Source organism: Loxodonta africana, chromosome 12 (assembly GCF_030014295.1).
Source record: "Loxodonta africana isolate mLoxAfr1 chromosome 12, mLoxAfr1.hap2, whole genome shotgun sequence".
Lineage (NCBI taxonomy): Eukaryota > Metazoa > Chordata > Mammalia > Proboscidea > Elephantidae > Loxodonta > Loxodonta africana.
The window spans coordinates 67,035,252-67,057,106 of record NC_087353.1 but is presented as its reverse complement, the minus strand read 5'-3'; the positions used below and the strand labels follow the sequence as shown (position 1 = coordinate 67,057,106).

The window sequence follows — 21,855 nt, the reverse complement described above, 5'->3', positions numbered from 1 at the left end:
TTTATCCTCCGCATAGCCCTCAGCACGCCCTGATTCTGCTCCCTGCTTATTTCCTTGTTGGTTATCTGCGTTCCCCAGGAGAGCAGAACCCCGAGGGGGCAGGGACCTCGTCTTTCTTGGTCACCCATTTGTCGCCAGCCCCTTACGTGCTGGCTGGCAAACAATAGGCTCTCAGTGGATGCTTATTGAATCAATGAATGACTCAAACACACAGACATGAAATGACTCCAAGGAGCTCTCTGGAAATTATAAGAAAATGCCATTTATTCTGTTAACAAGCATAATATATTAATCTATTAAAAAAGAAAAAACAGGCTTAGTATTGTGGGGTAGTTTTATCTCTGTTGGTGGGTTATGAGGCAAGCCATGTCACCTCTCTGTGTGCCTCAGTTTCCTCAGAGGATAAATGAGGGGGCTGCTGTGTTCCCACATCTACTTGGCTCAGCGAAGCTCCAGATGCTGGCCCATCAGAACAGCTCGGTTTTTCGTGTTTTCAGCATTGGTCTGCCATGGAAGATTTTGTCAGAAGAAAGGATTCCTGGCCCAAAAAAAAAAAAAAAGTTTGAAACCCACAGGCTTCCAGGCCCACTCCTGGCTAGCCCGGCTCTGCAGAAGCAGGCGTCTGCTTGTAATTCTCACAGGGTATGAGGGTAGAGACCTGCAGCCCGCAAAGCTTCATCCTGGCAGAACCAGAAGGAGAGCAAGCCTGATAATCTCGCTTCAGGAAACCCAGAGCCAGTTCCAAAAAGAACCCCCCCTCCACTGCCGAGCCTCACACCCCAAGTATGCCCACATCAAGCTCCCTTTGAAATGTTAGCTTCAATTTTTTTTTCCCACATTGACTAACTCATTTCAAGATTTCATTTCTGGCACTGCTTTTCCCACCAGATAGCCAGACTTTCTGAGCTCCAAGTTTTATAATTAAAATCCCGTCACATCCCCCTAAACACTGCAGATTGCGCCATTAAGCTTGGCATAAAAGACTTGAAAGCACTTCACCTAGTAATTTAAATATAATACTTCTGGCAACATTCACTCTTTGGTATTTTTAATTCTAATTAGGAGACTCTTATTGAACATTAATATCCTCCTATATACAGTGTTCTGTTGTGGCTCTGTTCTTCGTTTTGGCTGTCACATTTTTAAACAAGCAGCTTGGCCACATTGCTGTAGCGGCCCACGTGTCTTTCCCCTGGCCTTTGGGACTCACTAGGTCCCAGGCATAATTAGTATAAATCAAAATCCTCTAGACTATGACAAGGAAATGGTATGTTTGAACAGCAGCTTGTTATTATAAAATGACCTACTTAAGAAAAATATTGTATCTACTCACATGATGTCTTAGTTTCCTACGGCTGCCCTAACAAAATCCCACAAAGTGGGTGGCTTTAAAGAACAGAAGTTTCTTTTCTCACAGTTTTGGAGGCTAGAAGTCTGAATTCAGGGAGTTGGCAGGGCTGTGTTCTCTCTGTGGGCTCTAGGGCAAGATCCTTGTTTCTTTCAGTTTCTTGGCATTCCTTGGCATTGTTTGACTTGTAGATGGATGATTAAGTGCTTTCCTCCCCCTGTGTGTGTTTTCCCCTTTAATAAGACACCACTCAGAAGGGATCTGGACTAGGACCCACCCTATTAATAATATCTTCAAAGAAAGACCCTATTTCCCCACACAAGGTCATATTCACAGGTACAGGTGTTAGGACTTCAGCATGTTTTTTGTGGGGACACAATTCAGTCTATAACACCTGATAACCTGGATGCTTTCCCTAACAGATTGTATAACACTTGCCTTCCTCCTTCCCTCCCTCCCTTTCTTCCAGAAAAGGAAAGGGAATGGAAAGGCCCATTCTACTTCATCCAAGGAGCAGACCCGCAGTTTGGACTGATGAAGGCCTGGTCCGTTGGAGACTGTGACAAAGGTGGTGACGAGTGGGGCCCGGAGATCCGTCTGACCGAACAAGCCGTCCAAGCCATCAATAGGCTGAACCCCAAACCCAAATTCTTTGTTTTGTGTGGTGACCTCATCCATGCCATGCCAGGTAAAACTTGGGTTGTTGGTTGTGACCTTTTGTTGTTCTTCAGTCAGCCCTGACCACCTTTGGGCAGGAAAAAAAAAAAAGATGAAGCTTAAAAGAAGCTTTTATGCTGTAATGGCTTATTCCTTCTCATCATGACTGTTGCAGTATCATTGAACGTCAGAAAATGCACACTCATTTTACATTTAGCATTTGGTGAGGTTAATCACGGTAATTAGGCAGAGCTACAGCTCTGATGATCTGAGCTTAATATGAAAAATGGCACAGATCCTCGCGTGTCACCTTCACTTCCAGGGGACAAGCTCCGTAAATGTAATCTCCCTCTCACTTCCCCCTTCTCATACACTTATTTCTACTGCGTTGGTCGGTGCTTTTTAGTTGCAAGTGACAGAAATCTAGCTTAAACTGGATTCTTTTTTTTTGAAAATGCGTATGTTGCCTCATGGGACTGTAAAGTCCAGAGGTAGACCTGAGCTTCGGTTGGGCTGGAGCCAGGGGCTCAGAGGTTGTTATCAGGATGTGGTTTCCATCTCTCAGTGCTGCTCTCCTATGGGTTAACTTTGTTCTCATGTGGGCTTTCTCTAGGTGGTGGCTCCTAGGAGTTCTAGGTTCATATCCTTTTTATAGAAACCACAGCAGAAAGAAAGTACCTTATTCTTGGTGGTCCAATCAAAATCCCAAGCCAGTTTTCTATCCCCCCTAAAGCCATGGGATAAAAAATGAGATACTGGAGGTGCAAAAATAACAGATGCCTTCTAGAACTTTCTTCCTTTTCCTCCTACTCTGATATTCTTTTCTCTCAGGCAGTGATAAAGCCCCGTAAGCAAGTAGAAGCAAGAGGAGACTGCCCCTGCCCATTAGGGAGATAGATCTGACCCTGATGACCACCGCTGCCTCCTTACCTATGTCCCTTGGCTTAGTGGGACAGACGTGACCTGAGGACCATTGCTGAAAACACTGCAGTGGCCATGGATGTTTGTTACTGGCTATCTTTACCTTGTACACCCGAACTCCGAGTCCTGCTATGATGTCATCTACCTCCTTTAGAAACTGAGGTGCCGTGTAGTAAGCCTGAGTGCGTTAATACCTCCCTGTCGAGACTCACTCGTCTGGTAACATATCTCTCCAGAACAGAACCCTGAATGAAGATGGAAGAATGGAAAAAGGGTAGCCAGAATTGCCCCCCCTAGAGCCCAGGGAGTGTAATCAGCAGAGAGAACCCTCAGACTACTGCTGATTTTCTGTTTATTTGTATTTTGCATAAAGTCTTGAATTTGGACATGCCCAAATCATTGACTCCCACCAGGCTGAACCTGGTGATGGCGTCCCTGGAGAAGCAGCCTGCCCTGGTGTTGGGCCTATACAAGAATGGTGGGCTGGGGAGGAGGGAAGACAAGGCAGTGGACAAAGACCTGAACTAGGCCTGAGAAAACCGGGATTCCAGCCCCACGTCTGCCACTGATGTACTGGGCAAACTTGGACAAACCCCTTACCCCCTTAGGGCCTCAGTTGCTAAGCCAAGAGTTCTTGAAGCAGCAAAAATTTAAAACCTCAACAGTCTGGGGCTACATAGCACAGGAGCTAACAACTCTATCCCTTCACACACGTGATGAATATCTCAGCAGCTCGGTACAGAAACACGTTCACGAGGATGGCCCTGTGTTTTGTTTTGTAGAAAGGTAAATTTTAGCTGCTTCTAAAACCTGGCTACTTTTGGCAACTGACTCAACTTCTGAGGGTTCCCAAGTGATGAGATTATACAGTATTGAAGTGACTGATAAGCTTATGTCTTACTTGACCAAACAGGTCAATGTTGCTTCCAAATTGCCTGGTTTGCAGTTAGAAGGTTTCCTTGGAGTCATAGGGCCCATTAGACACTGTGGCATCACATAGCGAGTAAGCTTCTGCTTTCATTGGACACTTGAAAATAAGATTCAGAATTTAACATTTTTCTGCCCAGCTGTTTCTTTTCTTTAAAAACAGAATGTTATGGAACTCACTGGAATTATGTAACATGTTCTTATAGATGTTTACCAATTTGTTCTGAGTTATGTTAATGTATTCAGTCATATTTCAAAATAAGATTAAAAATAAAAGCTTTCCGTGTGATTTCATTGCTTCTTGAATATATACGAAGCATAAATAAATTAAAAGATGTAGTTTTTATGAGCAACCCTACCACGTAGTCAAAAGACCTCCTAAATGTGGACTGGTGAACTTTTGAATGTCTATTTTATATTTAGTGCTACCCAAGCAGAATCCATATCTGTTCTGGAGATTTGAACTCTTCCGCGGGGTTCTAACCAGTCCAGTGAAAGGACTGTAACTGTTTTGAATGTTATGGCCTGAAATAAAACAGAATGTTTTAAAACTAGTTACCGTTTTTTAATATGCAGTACGTGGCTTCCCTCTCATTCAGCTCAGAGGCAGGGCAGACACTAGAAAAGTAATTATTTGCTTTGACTACTTAGCACTTTGTTAATTATCAAATGCATATAATTAATAGGCAGATAAAATCAGAAAGCATACTTTTAATTCCACCATAAATAATATTTTAGCCAAGTAGATTTAAGTTCAAAATGCAGAAAAACAACTTTTAGGAGTAATGCTTTTATAATAAAAATAATAAGCCCTTCCATTATAGATATCAATCATAATATTCATTCATCCGGAAGTATTTATTGTGTGCAAACTGTCAATTACAGTGCTAGCTGCTGTGAATTTAACCGTGGAAATGAGAAGGCAGGTCCTTCATGGAGCTTAGAGTCTGGTAGGGGAAGAGCAAAAACATGAATGGTAAGGGGCAGTGGTGGTTCAGAGGTAGAGCTTTCAGCTTCCATGTGGGAAACCCAGGTTCGATTACTGCCCAGGCTCATGAGCAGCCACCACCCCTCTGTTAGTGGAGGCTTGCATGTTGCTATGCTGCTGAACAGGTTTCAGTGGAGCTTCCAGATTAAGCTGGACTAGGAAGAAAAGCCTGGCGATCTACCTCCAAAAATCAACTAATGAAAATCCTGTGGAATCACAGTGGTCCAGTCTGCAAATGATCATGGGAGTGACACAGGACCGGGCACCTTTCCTTCCATTGTGCATAGGGTCACCATGGGTCAGGGGCCAGCTTGACAGCAGCAAGCATCAACAAGGGGCGGAAGCCACTGGTGGCAAGGCTCATAGAAAAACACCTAAGAAATGCACGTTTTCTTTGTTTGGGACAGCACCCATTTAGTTTTGAAACACGTTTCATTTGTGGATATTTTTTGGTCATCTTGGTATTTTTTTATTTTTCAGAGCTGCTGTATGGAATAAGCCACGTTAAAAATAGTAAATGAAGATCTGTGCAAATATTGAGAGCATTGATTTTCAGTCCTTGACTCTCTAGCCCAAGGTGACTTAATTTGGTCTCACTGACGTCGAAGCGTCGACCCACAGATATTGTCCCCAGGAGCCTTGTTAGATAGCAGCAATTTCATGTGAAGCTGACGAATCGGAGTGTGATGATACAGTTAGAGTACAAGGAGGTTCCATTGAGCCTTCGGAATAGTTTGTGTTATTAATACATGTGTCCCTGCTTATTAAACCTTGTCATAACCAAACAAAACATAACATAGGACAAATTCTTCCCTTGATATGAAGTCTCCTTGAACTTCTTTATGTATTGACCTCCACTTGGTGCAACTGGTCCATGATTTGGTTTCAGTTGTTGGGTAGCCTCAGGCACTCCTCTGTTCTGTAATGTGAGGCAAGCCTGCAGTAGCATTATTTCAGTAGATGGTGTGTTGCTTTCCTATTGTTGCTATAACAAATTACCACAGTCCTAGTGCCATAAAACAGCACACATTTATTGTCTTACAGTTCTGGAGGTCAGAAATCTAGAATGGGTCTACAGGGCTGCAACCCTTTTGGGAGTTCCAGCCTCTAGAAGCCTCCTATGTTCCTTGCCTTGCGGCCCCTTTTTTCATCTGAAAAGCCAGCAACATAACATCTTCCCCTCTCTAACCTCTGCTTCTATTCATAAATCTTCTATTACTCTGGGCTTCCTGTCTCCTTCTTATAAGGACCCGTGTGATTACAATGGGCCCACGTGGATCATCCAGGGTAATCTCCCCATATCAAGATCCTTAACTCAGTCACTCCTGCAAATTCCCCCTTGCCAGGTGCGGTAACATTTATAGGTTCCAAGGATTAGGACTTGGACATCTTTGAGGGCTGTTAGCCTGTCACAGGGTGGCATGGCATGGAACCAGGGTCTGAATTGTGCTGCTGCCTCACCTATGCCTTAACAACCTTGAGAAGGAGGTATTGTCATTCTTTCCTTTTTAACTGATGGAGGAACTGGCTCAGAGCAGTTAAGTTGTAAGTGGTAGAGCCAGAATCTGTCTGAAGTGCATCTCTTTCCAAACCCCATGCAGTTTCTACTACAGCCTCGCTACTGAAAGAGTGGTCCCAGAGCAGCAGCAACACCCCTGGGAGTTTGTTAAAATTGCAGAATTGCTGCCCCACCCAGACCTAGTGAGTCAGAATCAGCATTTTAACAAGACCTCCAGGTGAGTCCTAATGGGCAATAAAGTTTGAGAGGCATTTAACCCATTGCCATCCAGTTGATTCTGAGTCATAGTGACCCTATAGGACAGAGTAGAGCTGCTCCATAGGGTGTCCAAGGAGCAGCTGGTGGGTTCAAACTGCCGACCTTTTGGTTAGCAGCCATAGCACTTAACCACTATGCCAGGGCTCCTTGAGAGGCAGTTAGTAGACTAAAATGCACAAGGCCCTATGTTTTCTATGTTGGGGTGTATTACATATAATTCTTGAGTCTTTTCAAGTGGTTTGTGAAAATCCCTTTCAACTGTTAAAAGGTAATGGTATTTAGCAAGAGACTATCATTACTTGAAGATCAAAGATCGCAGCCTTCAATATGGCTTGCACCTCAACATAAAGAAAACAAAAATCCTCACTACTGGACCAATGAGCACCATCATGATAAATGGAGAAAAGATTGAAGTTGTCAAGGATTTCATTTTACTTGGATCCACAATCAACAGCCACGGAAGCAGCAGTCAAGAAATCAAAACACGCATTGCATTGGGTAAATCTGCTGCAAAGGACCTCTTCAAAGTGTTGAAGAGCAAAGATGTAACCTTGAAGACTAAGGTGCGCCTGACCCAAGCCATGGTATTTTCAATCACATCATATGCATGTGAAAGCTGGACGATGAATAAGGAAGACCGAAGAAGAGTTGACGCCTTTGAATTGTGGTGTTGGCGAAGAATATTGAATATACCATGGACTGCCAAAAGAACGAACAAATCTGTCTTAGAAGAAGCACAACCAGAATGCTCCCTAGAGGCAAGGATGGCGAGACTGTGTCTTATATACTTTGGACATGTTGTTAGGAGGGATCAGTCCCTGGAGAAGGACATCATGCTTGGCAGAGTACAGGGTCAGCAGCAAAGAGGAAGACCCTCAACGAGGTGAATTGACACTGTGGCTGCAACAATGAGCTCAAGCATAACACTGATTGTAAGGATGGCTTGGACTGGGCAGTGTTTCGTTCTGTTGTGCATAGGGTTGCTATGAGTTGGAGCCAACTCAACGGCACCTAACAACAACAACAACAGTCATTACTTTAGACTTACCATGCTCAGCTTTCAAAGTGAAGTGCTTAAAAGTGTGTATGTTTTTTGTTTTGTTTTTAAAATAACAACCAAGTCTGCTCTAACTCATCAGACCGCAAGTGTGTCAGAGTAGAACTGTGCTCCGCAGGGTTTTCAGTGGCTCGTTTTTTGTCATTAGTTGGCCAGGCCTGTCTTCCAAGGTGCCTCTGGGTGGACTTGAGCCTCCAGCCTTTTGGTTAGCAGCCAAGCACATTAACTGTTTGTACCACCTGTTGTTGTTGTGTGCCATATAGTCGATTTCAACTCATAGCAACCCTATAGGACAGAGTAGAACTGCCCCATAGGGTTTCCAAGTCATAATCTTTATGGGAGCAGACTGCCACATCTTTCTCCCATGGAGCGACTGGTAGGTTTGAAGCAGGGACTTCTCAATTAGCAGCCGAGCTCTTGACCACTGCACCACCAGGACTCCTTTTGACCTCTGCTATGCAGGACTTCCAAAGCAGAACAACATATTCAAGAAAACAGCTACACATACATGCTAAAACGGTTCGTTACGTGAAATGTTCGGGAGAGCAAGTATTGATGTGTTGACTCGGGTCATAGTACATGTGTACTCATCTGCCATCCCAAAGTTCAGAAAGCTCTGATAACCGAGAGCTTTTTCTTAAGTTTGAAACCAACTTCAATTGGCAGCAAACTGACCCAAACAGACATGTGGCTATTTATAGTTGTTATTTATCCTACTTAGAATATTCATGTTTTGCTAGAGAAATATTACTGTGTTCCATTACGTGTGGTGCCCTGGCCCAGCTTGGGGTATTACTTAATACATGCTCAGTGTACTTTATTACTATTGTAACATTTGAAAACTCTGAATTTCAAAACAGTTCTGGACCAGAAGCTTTTGGATGAGCGCTTATGGATTTGTGATATTGATAATGTTGGACTTAGAGGTGAAGAAGCCTTTCATCAGTAGAAGCAGGAGGCTGTCTCCTCCCTCTTACTTAATGTACTTCCTCACATTACCTTCTGCACTTTCATCGCACGGTGACTACATTTTAGTTTCAAAGTTAAAATGGTCCCAGATGTCTTATATCTTAATTTTTAGGACCATTTCTGTTGGGACCAAGTGGCTTAGTATGAAAATGGAATTGAGAAATGATTCTGAGAAACTGGAGAAGAACATGCATGCAGGAAGGTGGTGTTTGCCATAGATAAGTGCAGGATAATCCACTGAGGTTGAAGAGTCACAACTTCAAGGTAGAGGAGGGCTGGGCTCCTGCAGATACAGCTGGGAAAGGCTGGGGAGTAGAGGAATCAATGGAGTGGTGGTGAAGAATGGGAGACACTAGGGGAATGTAAAGTGGAATGACTGATAAGTGGAATTGTGGTTTTTCCATGGGGAAAGGGCCTATAAGGAGACCTGAGAATTTCTCTTTCATGTAGCTTAGCAATCCCTCACCTTCACTTAGATGTGAAGGGCAGGGCTGAGATCCAGATAAACCCAATAGCCAAATGACCATAAAGACTCCTTCCTGGCTTGGCAATTTCTAATTCTGTGATTAATGCATAAAACCAAAAACCATACTTGTTGCCACTGAGTTGATTCCAACTCAGAGTGACCCTGTAGGACAGAACTGCCCCATAGGGTTTCCAAGACTGTAATCTTTATGGAAGCATACTGCCACATCTTTCTCCCACAGAGTGGCTGGTGGGGTCAAATCACCAACCTTTTGGTTAGCAGCCGAGCACTTAACCACTGTGTCACCAAGGCTTCTTGATTAATATATAGACTTGGGAAATAAAGTCACTGAGCAAACATAGAATGCTTTGGTATGTTGGGCTTCAGATAGAAGATAGAGCCATTTGTCCTTCCATTATTCGCATAACGAGGATTCATTTTCCTCGAGCAGGCAGGCACAGGCACATGAACATAATTCTGGTACAAGCCAGACTCTGATAAGCAAAAGCCTCAGAGACATAATTTTGAAAACCAAAGCTAGGATTAAGGCTCTGGCCAGGAAAGGGCCTTATCTCATTCGTCCAACCTCCACAAGTTCACCTGCCCCAAGCTTAATTCTTAAGTGATTGAACGCACGCGCGCGCGTGTGTGTGTGCGTGTGTGTATATTGGTGTGTGTTTTCATTCATCACCCAATTCTGCAGTCCACTGAACAACTCCCATGTTGGGCACATGGAAGTTGTTCAGTGAATTGCAGATAAAATAAATCGCTGTTATGTTTCCCATGATTCTCATGAAGTATCCAGTGCATGGTAGGCACCCAGTACAGACTTCTGAAATGAATAAATCATCCCTTAGCAAATCTGCATTGAGTGCCTGCTCTGTGCCAAGCACTGTGCTAGATGCTTTGCCCACATCAGTGAATAAAACAGAACAAAAGTCCCTGCTTGACGTAGAAATAAGAAATACTGTTAGTTGCTGTCAAGTGGATTTTCAACTCGTAATGACAACATTTGACAGAGTAGGTCTACCCCATAGGGTTTTCTAGAACATAAATTATTTCTTACATTGTGTTGTCATTCTCATCTTTCATAGGGTTCAGACTTGGGTAGATATGAGTGCTTTATTATTATTGTATCAGATTTTTGGATTATGCAAGTAGTAGGTGAATACATTCTCTTTGCAAAGATTGAAAATCTAGAATATACCATGAAAACCTCCTCCCCCACCTTCCTTCCCTCAGAGGCACTATTGTTGAAAGCGTATGTGTACGTAAGCAGCCTTTCTAAAAATGTAAATGTGGTCATGCTGTGCACATTGTTCCGTGACTAGCTTTTCTCCCTTCTCTCCGTCTGGGAAATCTTTTTATGTCAGTGCGTATAGGTCTGCGTCAGGCTTTTAATAGCGGCATTGCATTCTGTGGACTGGGATCTCCTAATTGCTTAATTCTCTCTCCTGGTGTTACTAGGAGGGACAGTCTCTTTGTACCAGGTTGAGGCTAATCTGACTAATGCTGCCGTGAGCATCCTCGACACCGGTCTTTTGTACTCATGTAAGTATTTCTTTGGGCTTCATTGCCCAAAGTCAAGGTGGAATCTCTGCGGCCAGGCTTGGGACCTGCTTTAGCATGCGCACCAGCCACTTTGCTTTCTGATTCGCTGGGGCTGTCTTGCAGGGACTGACCAGCCCTTTCCTCCTTATTGTCCCCTTTGTACATCCGGAGTCCCTGTTGTGCAAGAGATACGGCTCTGCACTGCCTACAGCGTCGTAGGGACCCAGACAGTTTCCATTGAACTGAAGCCCTTTTCGTCCATATTACAGTATGATTTGTGTTTTTTTTTTTTTTAAGAAGCTCAGTTATTTCACATTGGTTTTCTCAGCTTTATAATTAGCCTTAAGTGTTTTGTTTTTTTTTAAGTGCCTACTCCTATCTCCAAGAAATGCCAAGATTCAAAGACAATTTACAGTTTAACAGACAGAAACATAAAAGGGGAGTTACATGAGTAACTCCGCACCATAGCTGTAGTGTCACCAGGCCCCTGAGTGGCCCAGCTGACAGCGCCCAGATTTTCTTGCAGGTCGTGCACAGGCCAAATGCTGAGCCCCTTGGCTCCTCTGCTACCTCACATCTACTATAAGCATCATTAAAGCATCCAAGCAATCAGTGACAATACCTCCCTTCTGCTGATCCTGATTGAAAGTGGTTGGCGCTAATTTACCTAATATTACTAATTAGGGAGCTTGGCGCATTACTGGAAAAGTTGTTTCTGATTAGGTGTGTGATCAGAAGCAGCATGGCTGGGAATGGTGATCACCCTCCCACGCCTCGTGCACAGGAGCTGCCCCCGATGCCGGCTGTGTTAACTCCTTGCTCCACATCAGATTGTCTGTTATGGGTTGAATTGTGTCCCCCCCAAAATAGATATTGGAATCCTCACCCCTATACCTGTGGATATAATCACATTTAATGCAATGTGATCACCATTAGATACAATCTAATGTAACAACCGATCAGTTGAGGTTATACCAGTGTAGGGTGCGTCTTAAACCTAATCACTTCTGAGTTACATAAAGAGCAACACAGAGATGAGCAAGCACAAATGGGAGAAGCCAAGGAACGCCCAGGGCTACCAACAAGGAAGGAGTCAACACCGCCAAGACCCTGATTTAGACTTGCAGCTTCCAGAGCTGTGAGGAAATAACTTTCTGTTGTTTAGCAGCAGACTTGTGGTATTCCTGTTACAGCAGCACTAGGGAGCAAAGGCAGTGTCTTAGCCTTTTTTGTGCCCTTGAACCCCTTTGGCAGGTTGGTGAAGCCTCTGGACCACATCTCAGAATACTGTTTTTAAAGGCATAAAATAAAATGCATAGGATTTCAAAGGAAACCAATTATATTGAAATGCAGTTATCAAAACGCTTTCAAAATTACTTGAGAGGCTAATATGCATGATTCTTTATTGATATAAAACACAATCTACCAACAGAGCTAATAAGAACCATAATTTCAAAGTGGTGGTGAGTTTAAACAGTGTTCTGCAATATTGCCAACAACTGGGGTGTGATATGAAAAGTATATGTGATTTCTGTTAGTAACAGAGTCACAGGAGCACTAATACCTCTGATTTTCTGCCTGACTTTATAATAGAAGAAAGTGCTGAAGTTAGAGGTTGGTGCAAATATAGTTTTTTCTCCATCCAAGTTCACGTATCCTCAGAGACCCCAGATTAAGAGCTTATGTCTATGTGCACATACTGTTTTTCTTTGACTTGTTGGAGCTGCCTCTTCATGGTCAACATGCGGATATTATAATTGACAATGTGTAAACTCAGTGGTAGAACCACCTTTAATTAAAGACCAAGAAGCTTCTTAATTGCAGCTGGGAAAATGTGGGTGATGTGTGACTATCAAGTGGAAAGACATGACTGGAGCAAGTTAAGAGCTTGGAGTTCCAGGGTGGTGCAAACAGTTAATGTGCTTGGCTGCTAACTGAAAGGTTAGAGGTTCAAGCTCACCCAGAGGTTTCTCGGAAGAAAGGCCTGGTGAAAAATCAGCCACTGAAAACCCTATGGGGTGCAGTTCTATTCTGACATACATGGGATCGCCAGGAGTCAGAGTCACTTGTTACCAGAAAAACCTAACATTCTGCTATCGAGTTGATTCTGACTCAGCGACCCTATAGGACACAGCAGAACTGCCCCATAGGGTTTCCAAGGAGCAGCTGGTGGATTCAAACTGCCGACCTTTTGGTTCACAGCTGAGGTCTTAACCACTGTGCCACCAGGGTTCCAAGTCACTTGTTGACAACCTTTTGTTTTTGTTTTTTAGTTAATAGTTACCTTTCATTTGAGGAAGATAGACTTCCATACTCTGTCTCACTAGTTTCTCTTGTTCGGATCAAAAACTGAAAATTGAGAGAACCTTGCCTTATTTTTTGTTTGTTTGTTTATCCCATGAAGAATTTAAGAAGGCTTAAAACAAACAAAAACACATGTGTAATTTAATGGGAAAATTTAAGTAAGAAACAGATACTCAAGACCAAGGAAAACATAAATTCATATAGAAAGTCAAGATCTGAGGGAGGAAGGCAGAAACAAATAGCTCTTAAGGGTCCTTGTGGGTGATAGAGTTAAGTTGAAAGTGTAAGAGAGTTGTCCAAGAAACAAAATCCTACAAATACCTGAGAGGAACACAGCTTTTCCTAGCAGATCTTAAATTTAAAAGAAAAATTTTATGAGGACTTCTTAAGAGGAGCTAACTAATAAGCTATTCAGCAAGGGGGCTTACTTGTTGTTTCTGCAGTTGATGACTTTTATCTGTTATAGTTAATTTTTTTTGTATTTTCATCTTTGTATTTTGTAGAGAGCAATTTTAAAGACAGTTTTATTTTTTAATTGTGTAAATAGGCAACAGAACATTTCCATTTTGGCATGCTTCACATGCAGTTTCGTGACTTTGTATTCAGCCATCAGCATTTCCACATTTTTCTGTCACCCTTAACAGAAACTCAGTGACCCCTCGGCAGTGGGTCCCCATCCCCTCTTCCCCCTGACTGCCCCTGGTAATCACTAATAACCTCAGTCTGTATACACTTGCCTGTTCTGGATATGTCATATCAGGGCAGGGTTTCTTAACCTGGGGTGTAAGGACCATGAGTAGGTTTTATCTACCAGTGAGCTGCGTAAAACTGGGTAAAATCCAGCATATTTGCATAGCTGCTTTGGGGGATCCAGTGGGGGAGACAGTCCATAGCTTTCATCAGATCCTTCAAGGCTCTGTGACCCAAAAGAAGGATAAGGACCTCCGAGGAACCAAGGAGAAAAAATGATTTTATGATCCACAGGCTTGGATTTTCTGCTCTCCTTGGGGATGCTTTCCCGCCTGCACCTGTGACAGTCTGCTCAGAGACCCAGAGTGCCCTCTCAGAGGAGCAGCACTGGACCACGCTTCCACCCTCTGCCCTTCCTTGGGCGTTTCCTGGAGAAGATGAATTTGGAGCACAGCTAGGTGCCTTGGAGGCCTGCTGAGTCCCTACGCAGATTGAGGTGGTATAGACCAAAGTAGTGACTTTCTGAGGAGCCCTGGTGGTACAGTGGTTAAGTGCTCAACTGCTAACTGACAGGTCAGTGGTTCCAATCTACCAGCCGCTCCGCAGGAGAAAGACCTGGCTATCTGCTTCCATAAAGATTACAGCCTTGGAAACCCTATGGAACAGTTCTGCTCTGTCCTGTGTGGCCACTGTGAGTTGGAATCCATTCGGAGGCAGTGGGTTTTTAGCATCTTTCTAGCTAGTGCCTAAAAAACTGGTTGGAATATTTACAGCTTCCGTTTCATTGTTGTTTTTGCTTTGAGCCCTCATTTCCTGAAATTGGAACATTTCACCTCCTTGATGGGCCTATTTTCTGCAACTGAATGAAAAACTGAAAAGGATCATGATCCCAAAGGGGTTCAATTACCAGGTAACTGGTCAAGTGGTCAGAATGTGAAATGAAAAAAATAATGAGAGGTGGAAATGCAGCACACTTAATGCCAAAACTGCCGAGGACACGCGTCTGTTACTCTCAGAATTTAGAATCTCACCCGTATGTTTCAGATTCCATGTTGTTTCCTCCAGTTCCTGAGCAGTTATTGGAAAACCATGCTAGGATCTGTTCAATATATGCTACTGGGTTTATATAAACAATTTATTACTCCTTTATTTCTTGTTATTTGGGTGAAATACTGCTGTCATCATCCCTAAATATTCTTGTGAAGAAATTTTATATTGATCTATAAGGTGGCAACTTCAGAAATTTCATGTTATGTTATGGATAATATGCCAGACCCCTGGTGGCATAGTGGTTAAGAGCTTGGCTACTAACCAAAAGGTCAACAGTTCAAATCTCCCAGCTGCTCCTTGGAAACCCTATGGAACAGTTCTATTCTGTCCGATAGGGTCGCTATGAATTGGAATGGACTCGATGGCAATGGTTTTGGTTTGGGCTTTTTTTATACTTTCCTTAGTCTTTCTTTTTTTTTTTCATGAACACATTAAACCATATTTAATCATACCAAAGCCCCCTATTATGTCAAGCAGTTAAATCCATTTCATTAGTTGTATCCTGACCAAGTTCGTTAATAAATCATATTCAACAGTGAGTTTGTGTAAATGTCTGGCATCAGCCACTGTTAAAAGCTTGATGCAAAATTAAATGACTCTTATCTAATAACATCTATAATTTAAAAACTTTTAGAACCTGATTAAGCTTGATCGTTAGCAGTGTGGTGCCGGATCTCTACATGAGTAATGTATATGCTTGCAAAGTTTTAGATCAGTGAATTTACATACCTCAATTAATTAGGAAAAGATAATGAAAAACATTAGAAATGGAAGGGATTATGGCTGTATAAATTTTCTAGTGCTGGATGAAAGTAAACGTGTTTAATCGAAGGAATAAGTCATTTTCTGAAGGTCCACTCAGGACTGCTTGTGCTAGTATAGTCTTAGTTATAATGTTTTGCAGTAAAACTTTCTCCCGTTCCACCCATCGCTGCTCATGTCTTTGATTGCTGGTAACTGAATCGAGTCGTTCAGTTTTAATTTGTTTATTCCCTTGTTGGATTAATAACAAAATGAGTATCGAGGACCTGCTTATGTGCCTGGTACTGCTTAGCAGGAAGTGAGCACATTCCTACCCTCGGGAAGCCTACAGGCTAGCCAGAGAGAGGCACTAAGCAAAGAGTCTTACAGATAAAATGGTGGCCCTTAGTAAGTGATAGCAAGGGCAGCGTGTGGTGCTGTGAGGGTATACAGTGGGAAGTCCTGATTCGGTGTAATGGGTTAGAGAAGGCTTCCTTGAAACTGGAATATATTGGGTAAGCCCCCATGCTCATTGTGAAAAAATAAATACATAAAATCAAACTGTTCTTAAAGGTGTATAGAAAAAGGTATATTTTCCTGTTACCAGCAGCCTTCTTCTCCTTAGAGAAGACCATGGTTAATAGTTTCTCAGGGAGACTGACAGAAAATTTTCAAGTTTATGTACGCTTGTATGTATAACTTTTTGTTTATGGGAGCAAAACAGACACAGGATTTGTTCCCATTGTTTTTGTTGTTGTCTTTCCATAGCAGCGCATACAGAGGTACTTTACTCTTTTCATTGGTGAAGGCACTAGAATGTATTCAGCAGTCTCCGTTTGGTGGGCAGTTATGTTGTGTCCAGTGTTCTGTCATTACCCACACTTTTAAAAATCTGTGTCCACTTCTACTACTTTTTGTTATTATTCTTAGATTCTCACATGGGATAAATTCAACAGGTAGATTGTTGAATCAAATGGTGATATCAAGGAAATTGAAATTAGACCTTTGTCCAACATATGGTACAGCTAATACATTTTAATAGTTTTTACTCCCAATGCTAAATAATATACCACACCAAGTGGCCCAAAAAATCAAATTTGCTGTCTTTTTTGTATCTGCTGCCCTGCCCTCCCCCCCCAAAAAAAATTACAAATAAAAAAGAGGTTGTTTTTTCCATGGAAATTAAAATCCCAGGGAACTAAGCAGAAGGGAGAGGATCATGAGTGGCCCATTTCCCCACCTTCAGGAAAACCGCAGTTGCCATCTCAAATAGTTGTGAATCTATTTGTGATAAGACTATAACTTTTAATTTTCACAGTTTTAATTAAGGCAACGTTGTCTAAAACTTAATCCCTAATTTCTGAAAAATAGGAAGCAAGTTTACTGTGCTTAGTCATTAGTATCCAAAGCTTTTATTTATTTCTTTTTAACTATTTCAAGGAACATCATTTTTCCTGATTGATTCCGTATCATTAGGTAAGCTAAGTAGCCACCCAAAATGGGGACGAGCTTATTACCGTAAGGGGTCCCTGGCTGGCACAAATTGTTACACGCTCAGCTACTAACCCAAAGGTTGGCAGTTTGAACCTGCTTATAGGCACCTTGAAAGAAACATGAGGCAATCTGCTTCTGAAAGGTCACAGCCTCGAAAACTCTATGGAGCACAGTTCTACTCTGACACACATGGGGTCACCACAAGTCAGAATCAACTTGATGGCAACCGATTTTTGTTGTTCATTTTATTACTGTAAATAGCAGTACTCATAATAGCAGAACACAAAGTTAGCAATATTATTATGCTATAATAGTATTTTTATCCCTTTTTACAGATATGCAAACTAGCATCAGGTCAGGTGGCTTGCCTGCCCAGATCTACCCAGCTGGTGGGTAGTTACACTGTGGCTCTGGCTCTGCTCTGTAACTCAGATCTTGGACTCTCCATTAGACCACACTGTACCCTTGCTAGGGAGCCCTGGTGGTGCAGTGGTTAAAGCTCTTGGCTGCTAACTGAAAGGTCGACAGTTTGAACCCACTAGCCAGTCCACGGGAGAAAGATGTGGCATTCTGCTTCAGTAAAGATTACAGCCTTGGAAACCCTATGGGGGCGGTTCTGCTCTGCTCTATGGGGTCACTGTGAGTTGAAATCAACTTGATGGCACTGGATTTGGTTTTGGCTTGGTCCCCTTGCGGAGTCACTACCATCCTACTGTGAATCCTTGTATCACTGCCCTTCCATGGGCCGAGACTGAGATAACTGGGGAAAGAGGGTGCTGAAGGGCCAAGGCAAGCATTCCCCACTCAGCCAGCCCTAGCTCCGCTTTAGGATCTGTACCTACAGAGCACATGATCCATCTCTTCGTTTACATCAGGGCAGAGCCACGTTTCTTTAAATGGAAACAGGCATTTAGCTGCAGGCTAGGCCATCCTGCCAGGCCCGGGCCACATCAACATTATCAAGTTTAGGTTAATAGAATGATATTGCCATGGGTATTGCTTCTCTTTGTTTAATAGACCAGGGCAGATGTTCTCAAAGATGGCACATTTTAAAATTTCACTCAACAGTAAATTAAAAATGGTCTCCACAGTCCCTAATCCAAGGATCTCTAAACACTTGGGACATGCTATGGGAGAGTCACAGCACTTCTGAAAGGCAAGACACTTTTGTTATTCTCAAAAGACTGGGCTGACTGGCAGCCCACATTGGGACTATTGGGTCCCTAGCCACTTAAAAAACAGACCATATCTGTGTCCTAATCCCCAGACTCCACTGAGGATGAATGTGAAATCTTGTCCAGAGTCTTGGTATCATCATCTTAGCCTCTTTTTTTTTTATTATTAACTTTTTTTTATTATTAACTTTTATTGAGCTTCAAGTGAACGTTTACAAATCAAGTCAAACTGTCACATGTAAGTTTATATACACCTTACTCCGTACTCCCACTTGCTCTCCCCCTAATGAGTCAGCCCTTCCAGTCTCTCGTTACAATTTTGCCAGCTTCCAACTATCTCTATCCTCCCATCCCCTCCAGACAGGAGATCCCAACACAGTCTCAAGTGTCCACCTGATACAAATAGCTCACTCTTCATCAGCATCTCTCTCCTACCTACTGTCCAGTCCCTTTCATGTCTGATGAGTTGTCTTCGGGAATGATTCCTGTCCTGGGCCAACAGAAGGTTTGGGGACTATGACCGCCGGGATTCCTCTAGTCTCAGTCAGACCATTAAGTATGGTCTTTTTGTGAGAATTTGGAGTCTGCATCCCACTGATCTCCTGCTCCCTCAGGGGTTCTCTCTTGTGCTCCCTGTCAGGGCAGTCATCGATTGTGGCCGGGCACCAACTAGTTCTTCTGGTCTCAGGATGATGTAGGTCTCTGGTTCATGTGGCCCTTTCTGTCTCTTGGGCTCTTAGTTGTCGTGTGACCTTGGTGTTCTTCATTCTCCTTTGATCCAGGTGGGTTGAGACCAATTGATGCATCTTAGATGGCCGCTTGTTAGCATTTAAGACCCCAGACGCCACATTTCGAAGTGGGATGCAGAATGTTTTCATAATAGAATTATTTTGCCAATTGACTTAGAAGTCCCCTTAAACCATGGTCTCCAAACCCCCGCCCTTGCTCTGCTGACCTTTGAAGCATTCAGTCTATCCTGGAAACTTCTTTGCTTTTGGTCCAGTCCAGTCCAGTTGAGCTGACCTTCCATGTATTGAGTATTGTCCTTCCCTTCACCTAAAGCAGTTCTTATCTACTAACTAATCATTAAAAAACCCTTTCACTCCCCCCCTCATAACCACAAAAGTATGTGTTCTTCTCAGTTTACACTATTTCTCAAGATCTTATAATAGTGGTCTTATACAGTATTTGTCCTTTTGCCTCTGACTAATTTCGCTCAGCACAATGCCTTCCAGGTTCCTCCATGTTATGAAATGTTTCAGAGATTCGTCACTGTTCTTTATCGATGCGTAGTATTCCATTGTGTGAATATACCACAATTTATTTACCCATTCATCCGTTGATGGACACCTTGGTTGCTTCCAGCTTTTTGCTATTGTAAACAGTGCTGCAATAAACATGGGTGTGCATATATCTGTTTGTGCGAAGGCTCTTATTTCTCTAGGGTATATTCCGAGTAGTGGGCTTTCTGTGTTGTATGGTAGTTCTATTTCTAACTTTTTAAGAAAACGCCAGATAGATTTCCAAAGTGGTTGTACCATTTTACATTCCCACCAGCAGTGTATAAGAGTTCCAATCTCTCCGCAGCCTCTCTAACATTTATTATTTTGTGTTTTTTGGATTAATGCCAGCCTTGTTGGAGTGAGATGGAATCTCATCGTAGTTTTAATTTGCATTTCTCTAATGGCTAATGATCGAGAGCATTTTCTCATGTATCTGTTAGCTGCCTGAATATCTTCTTTAGTGAAATGTGTGTTCATATCCTTTGCCCACTTCTTGATTGGGTTGTTTGTCTTTTTGTGGTTGAATTTTGACAGACTCATATAGATTTTAGAGATCAGGCGCTGGTTGGAGATGTCATAGCTGAAAATTCTTTCCCAGTCTGTAGGTGGTCTTTTTACTCTTTTGGTGAAGTCTTTAGATGAGCATAGGTGTTTGATTTTTAGAAGCTCCCAGTTATCTGGTTTCTCTTCGTCATTTTTGGTAATGTTTTGTATTCTGTTTATGCCTTGTATTAGGGCTCCTAGGGTTGTCCCTATTTTTTCTTTCATGGTCTTTATTGTTTTAGTCTTTATGTTTAAGTCTTTGATCCACTTGGAGTTAGTTTTTGTGCATGGTGTGAGGTATGGGTCCTGTTTCATTTTTTTGCAAATGGATATCCAGTTATGCCAGCACCATTTGTTAAAAAGACTATCTTTTCCCCAATTAACTAACACTGGGCCTTTGTTAAATATCAGCTACTCATATGTGGATGGATTTATATCTGGGTTCTCAATTCTGTTCCATTGGTCTATGTGCCTGTTGTACCAGTACCAGGCTGTTTTGACTACCGTGGCTGTATAATAGGTTCTGAAATCAGGTAGAGTGAGGCCTCCCACTTTCTTCTTCTTTTTCAGTAATGCTTTGCTTATCCGAGGCTTCTTTCCCTTCCATATGAAGTTGGTGATTTGTTTCTCTATCACCTTAAAAAATGACATTGGAATTTGGATCGGAAGTGCGTTGTATGTATAGATGGCTTTTGGTAGAATAGACATTTTTACTATGTTAAGTCTTCCGATCCATGAGCAAGGTATGTTTTTCCACTTAAGTAGGTCCTTTTTAGTTTCTTCTAGTACTACTTTGTAGTTTTCTTTGTATAGGTCTTTTACATCTTTGGCAAGATTTATTCCTAAGTATTTTATCTTCTTGGGGGCTACTGTGAATGGCATTGATTTGGTTATTTCCTCTTCGATGTTCTTTTTGTTGATGTAGAGGAATCCAAGTGATTTTTGTATGTTTATCTTATAACCTGAGACTCTGCCAAACTCTTCTATTAGTTTCAGTAGGTTTCTGGAGGATTCCTTAGGGTTTTCTGTGTATAAGATCATGTCATCTGCAAATAGAGATAATTTTACTTCCTCCTTGCCAATCCAGATGCCCTTTATTTCTTTGTCTAGCCTAATTGCTCTGGCTAGGACCTCTAGCACAATGTTGAATAAGAGCGGTGATAAAGGGCATCCTTGGTTCCCGTTCTCAAGGGAAATGCTTTCAGGCTCTCTCCATTTAGAGTGATGTTGGCTGTTGGCTTTGTATAGATGCCCTTTATTATGCTGAGGAATTTTCCTTCAATTCCTATTTTGGTAAGAGTTTTTATCATAAATGGGTGTTGGACTTTGTCAAATGCCTCTTCTGCATCAATTGATAAGATCATGTGGTTTTTGTCTTTTGTTTTATTTATATGGTGGATTACATTAATGGTTTTTCTAATATTAAACAATCCTGCATACCTGGTATAAATCCCACTTGGTCATGGTGAATTAATTTTTTGATATGTTGTTGAATTCTATTGGCTAGAATTTTGTTGAGGATTTTTGCATCTATGTTCATGAGGGATATAGGTCTGTAATTTTCTTTTTTTGTGATGTCTTTACCTGGTTTTGATATCAGGGAAATGGTGGCTTCATAGAATGAGTTAGGTAGTATTCTGTAGTTTTCTATGCTTTGAAATACCTTTAGTAGTAGTGGTGTTAACTCTTTGAAAGTTTGGTAGAACTCTGTAGTAAAGCCATCTGGGCCAGGGCTTTTTTTTGTTGGGAGTTTTTTGATTACCGTTTCAATCTCTTTTTTTGTTATGGGTCTATTTAGTTGTTCTACTTCTGATTGTGTTAGTTTAGGTAGGTAGTGTTTTTCCAGGAATTCATCCATTTCTTCTAGGTTTGCAAATTTGTTAGAGTACAATTTTTTGTAATAATCTGATATGA

At 42.1% G+C, this 21,855-nt stretch overlaps 1 protein-coding gene across 3 annotated transcripts in view; it reads left to right on the top strand.

Moving 5' to 3' along the window:
• CPPED1 (calcineurin like phosphoesterase domain containing 1) overlaps positions 1 to 21,855 on the top strand; it is a 150,887-nt gene that overhangs the window by 20,977 nt on the left and 108,055 nt on the right. For 2 of the 3 annotated variants that reach the window (XR_010323638.1, XM_010597298.3), the window contains exon 2: positions 1,818 to 2,036. The exons of the other annotated variant lie outside the window; for it this stretch is intronic. Coding sequence is in view for 1 of the 2 variants with exons in the window: in XM_010597298.3 (XP_010595600.2) it covers positions 1,818 to 2,036 (219 nt within the window). In the remaining variant the exon portion in view is untranslated. The remainder of the gene's footprint in view (positions 1 to 1,817; positions 2,037 to 21,855) is intronic. 3 annotated transcript variants of the gene reach the window in all.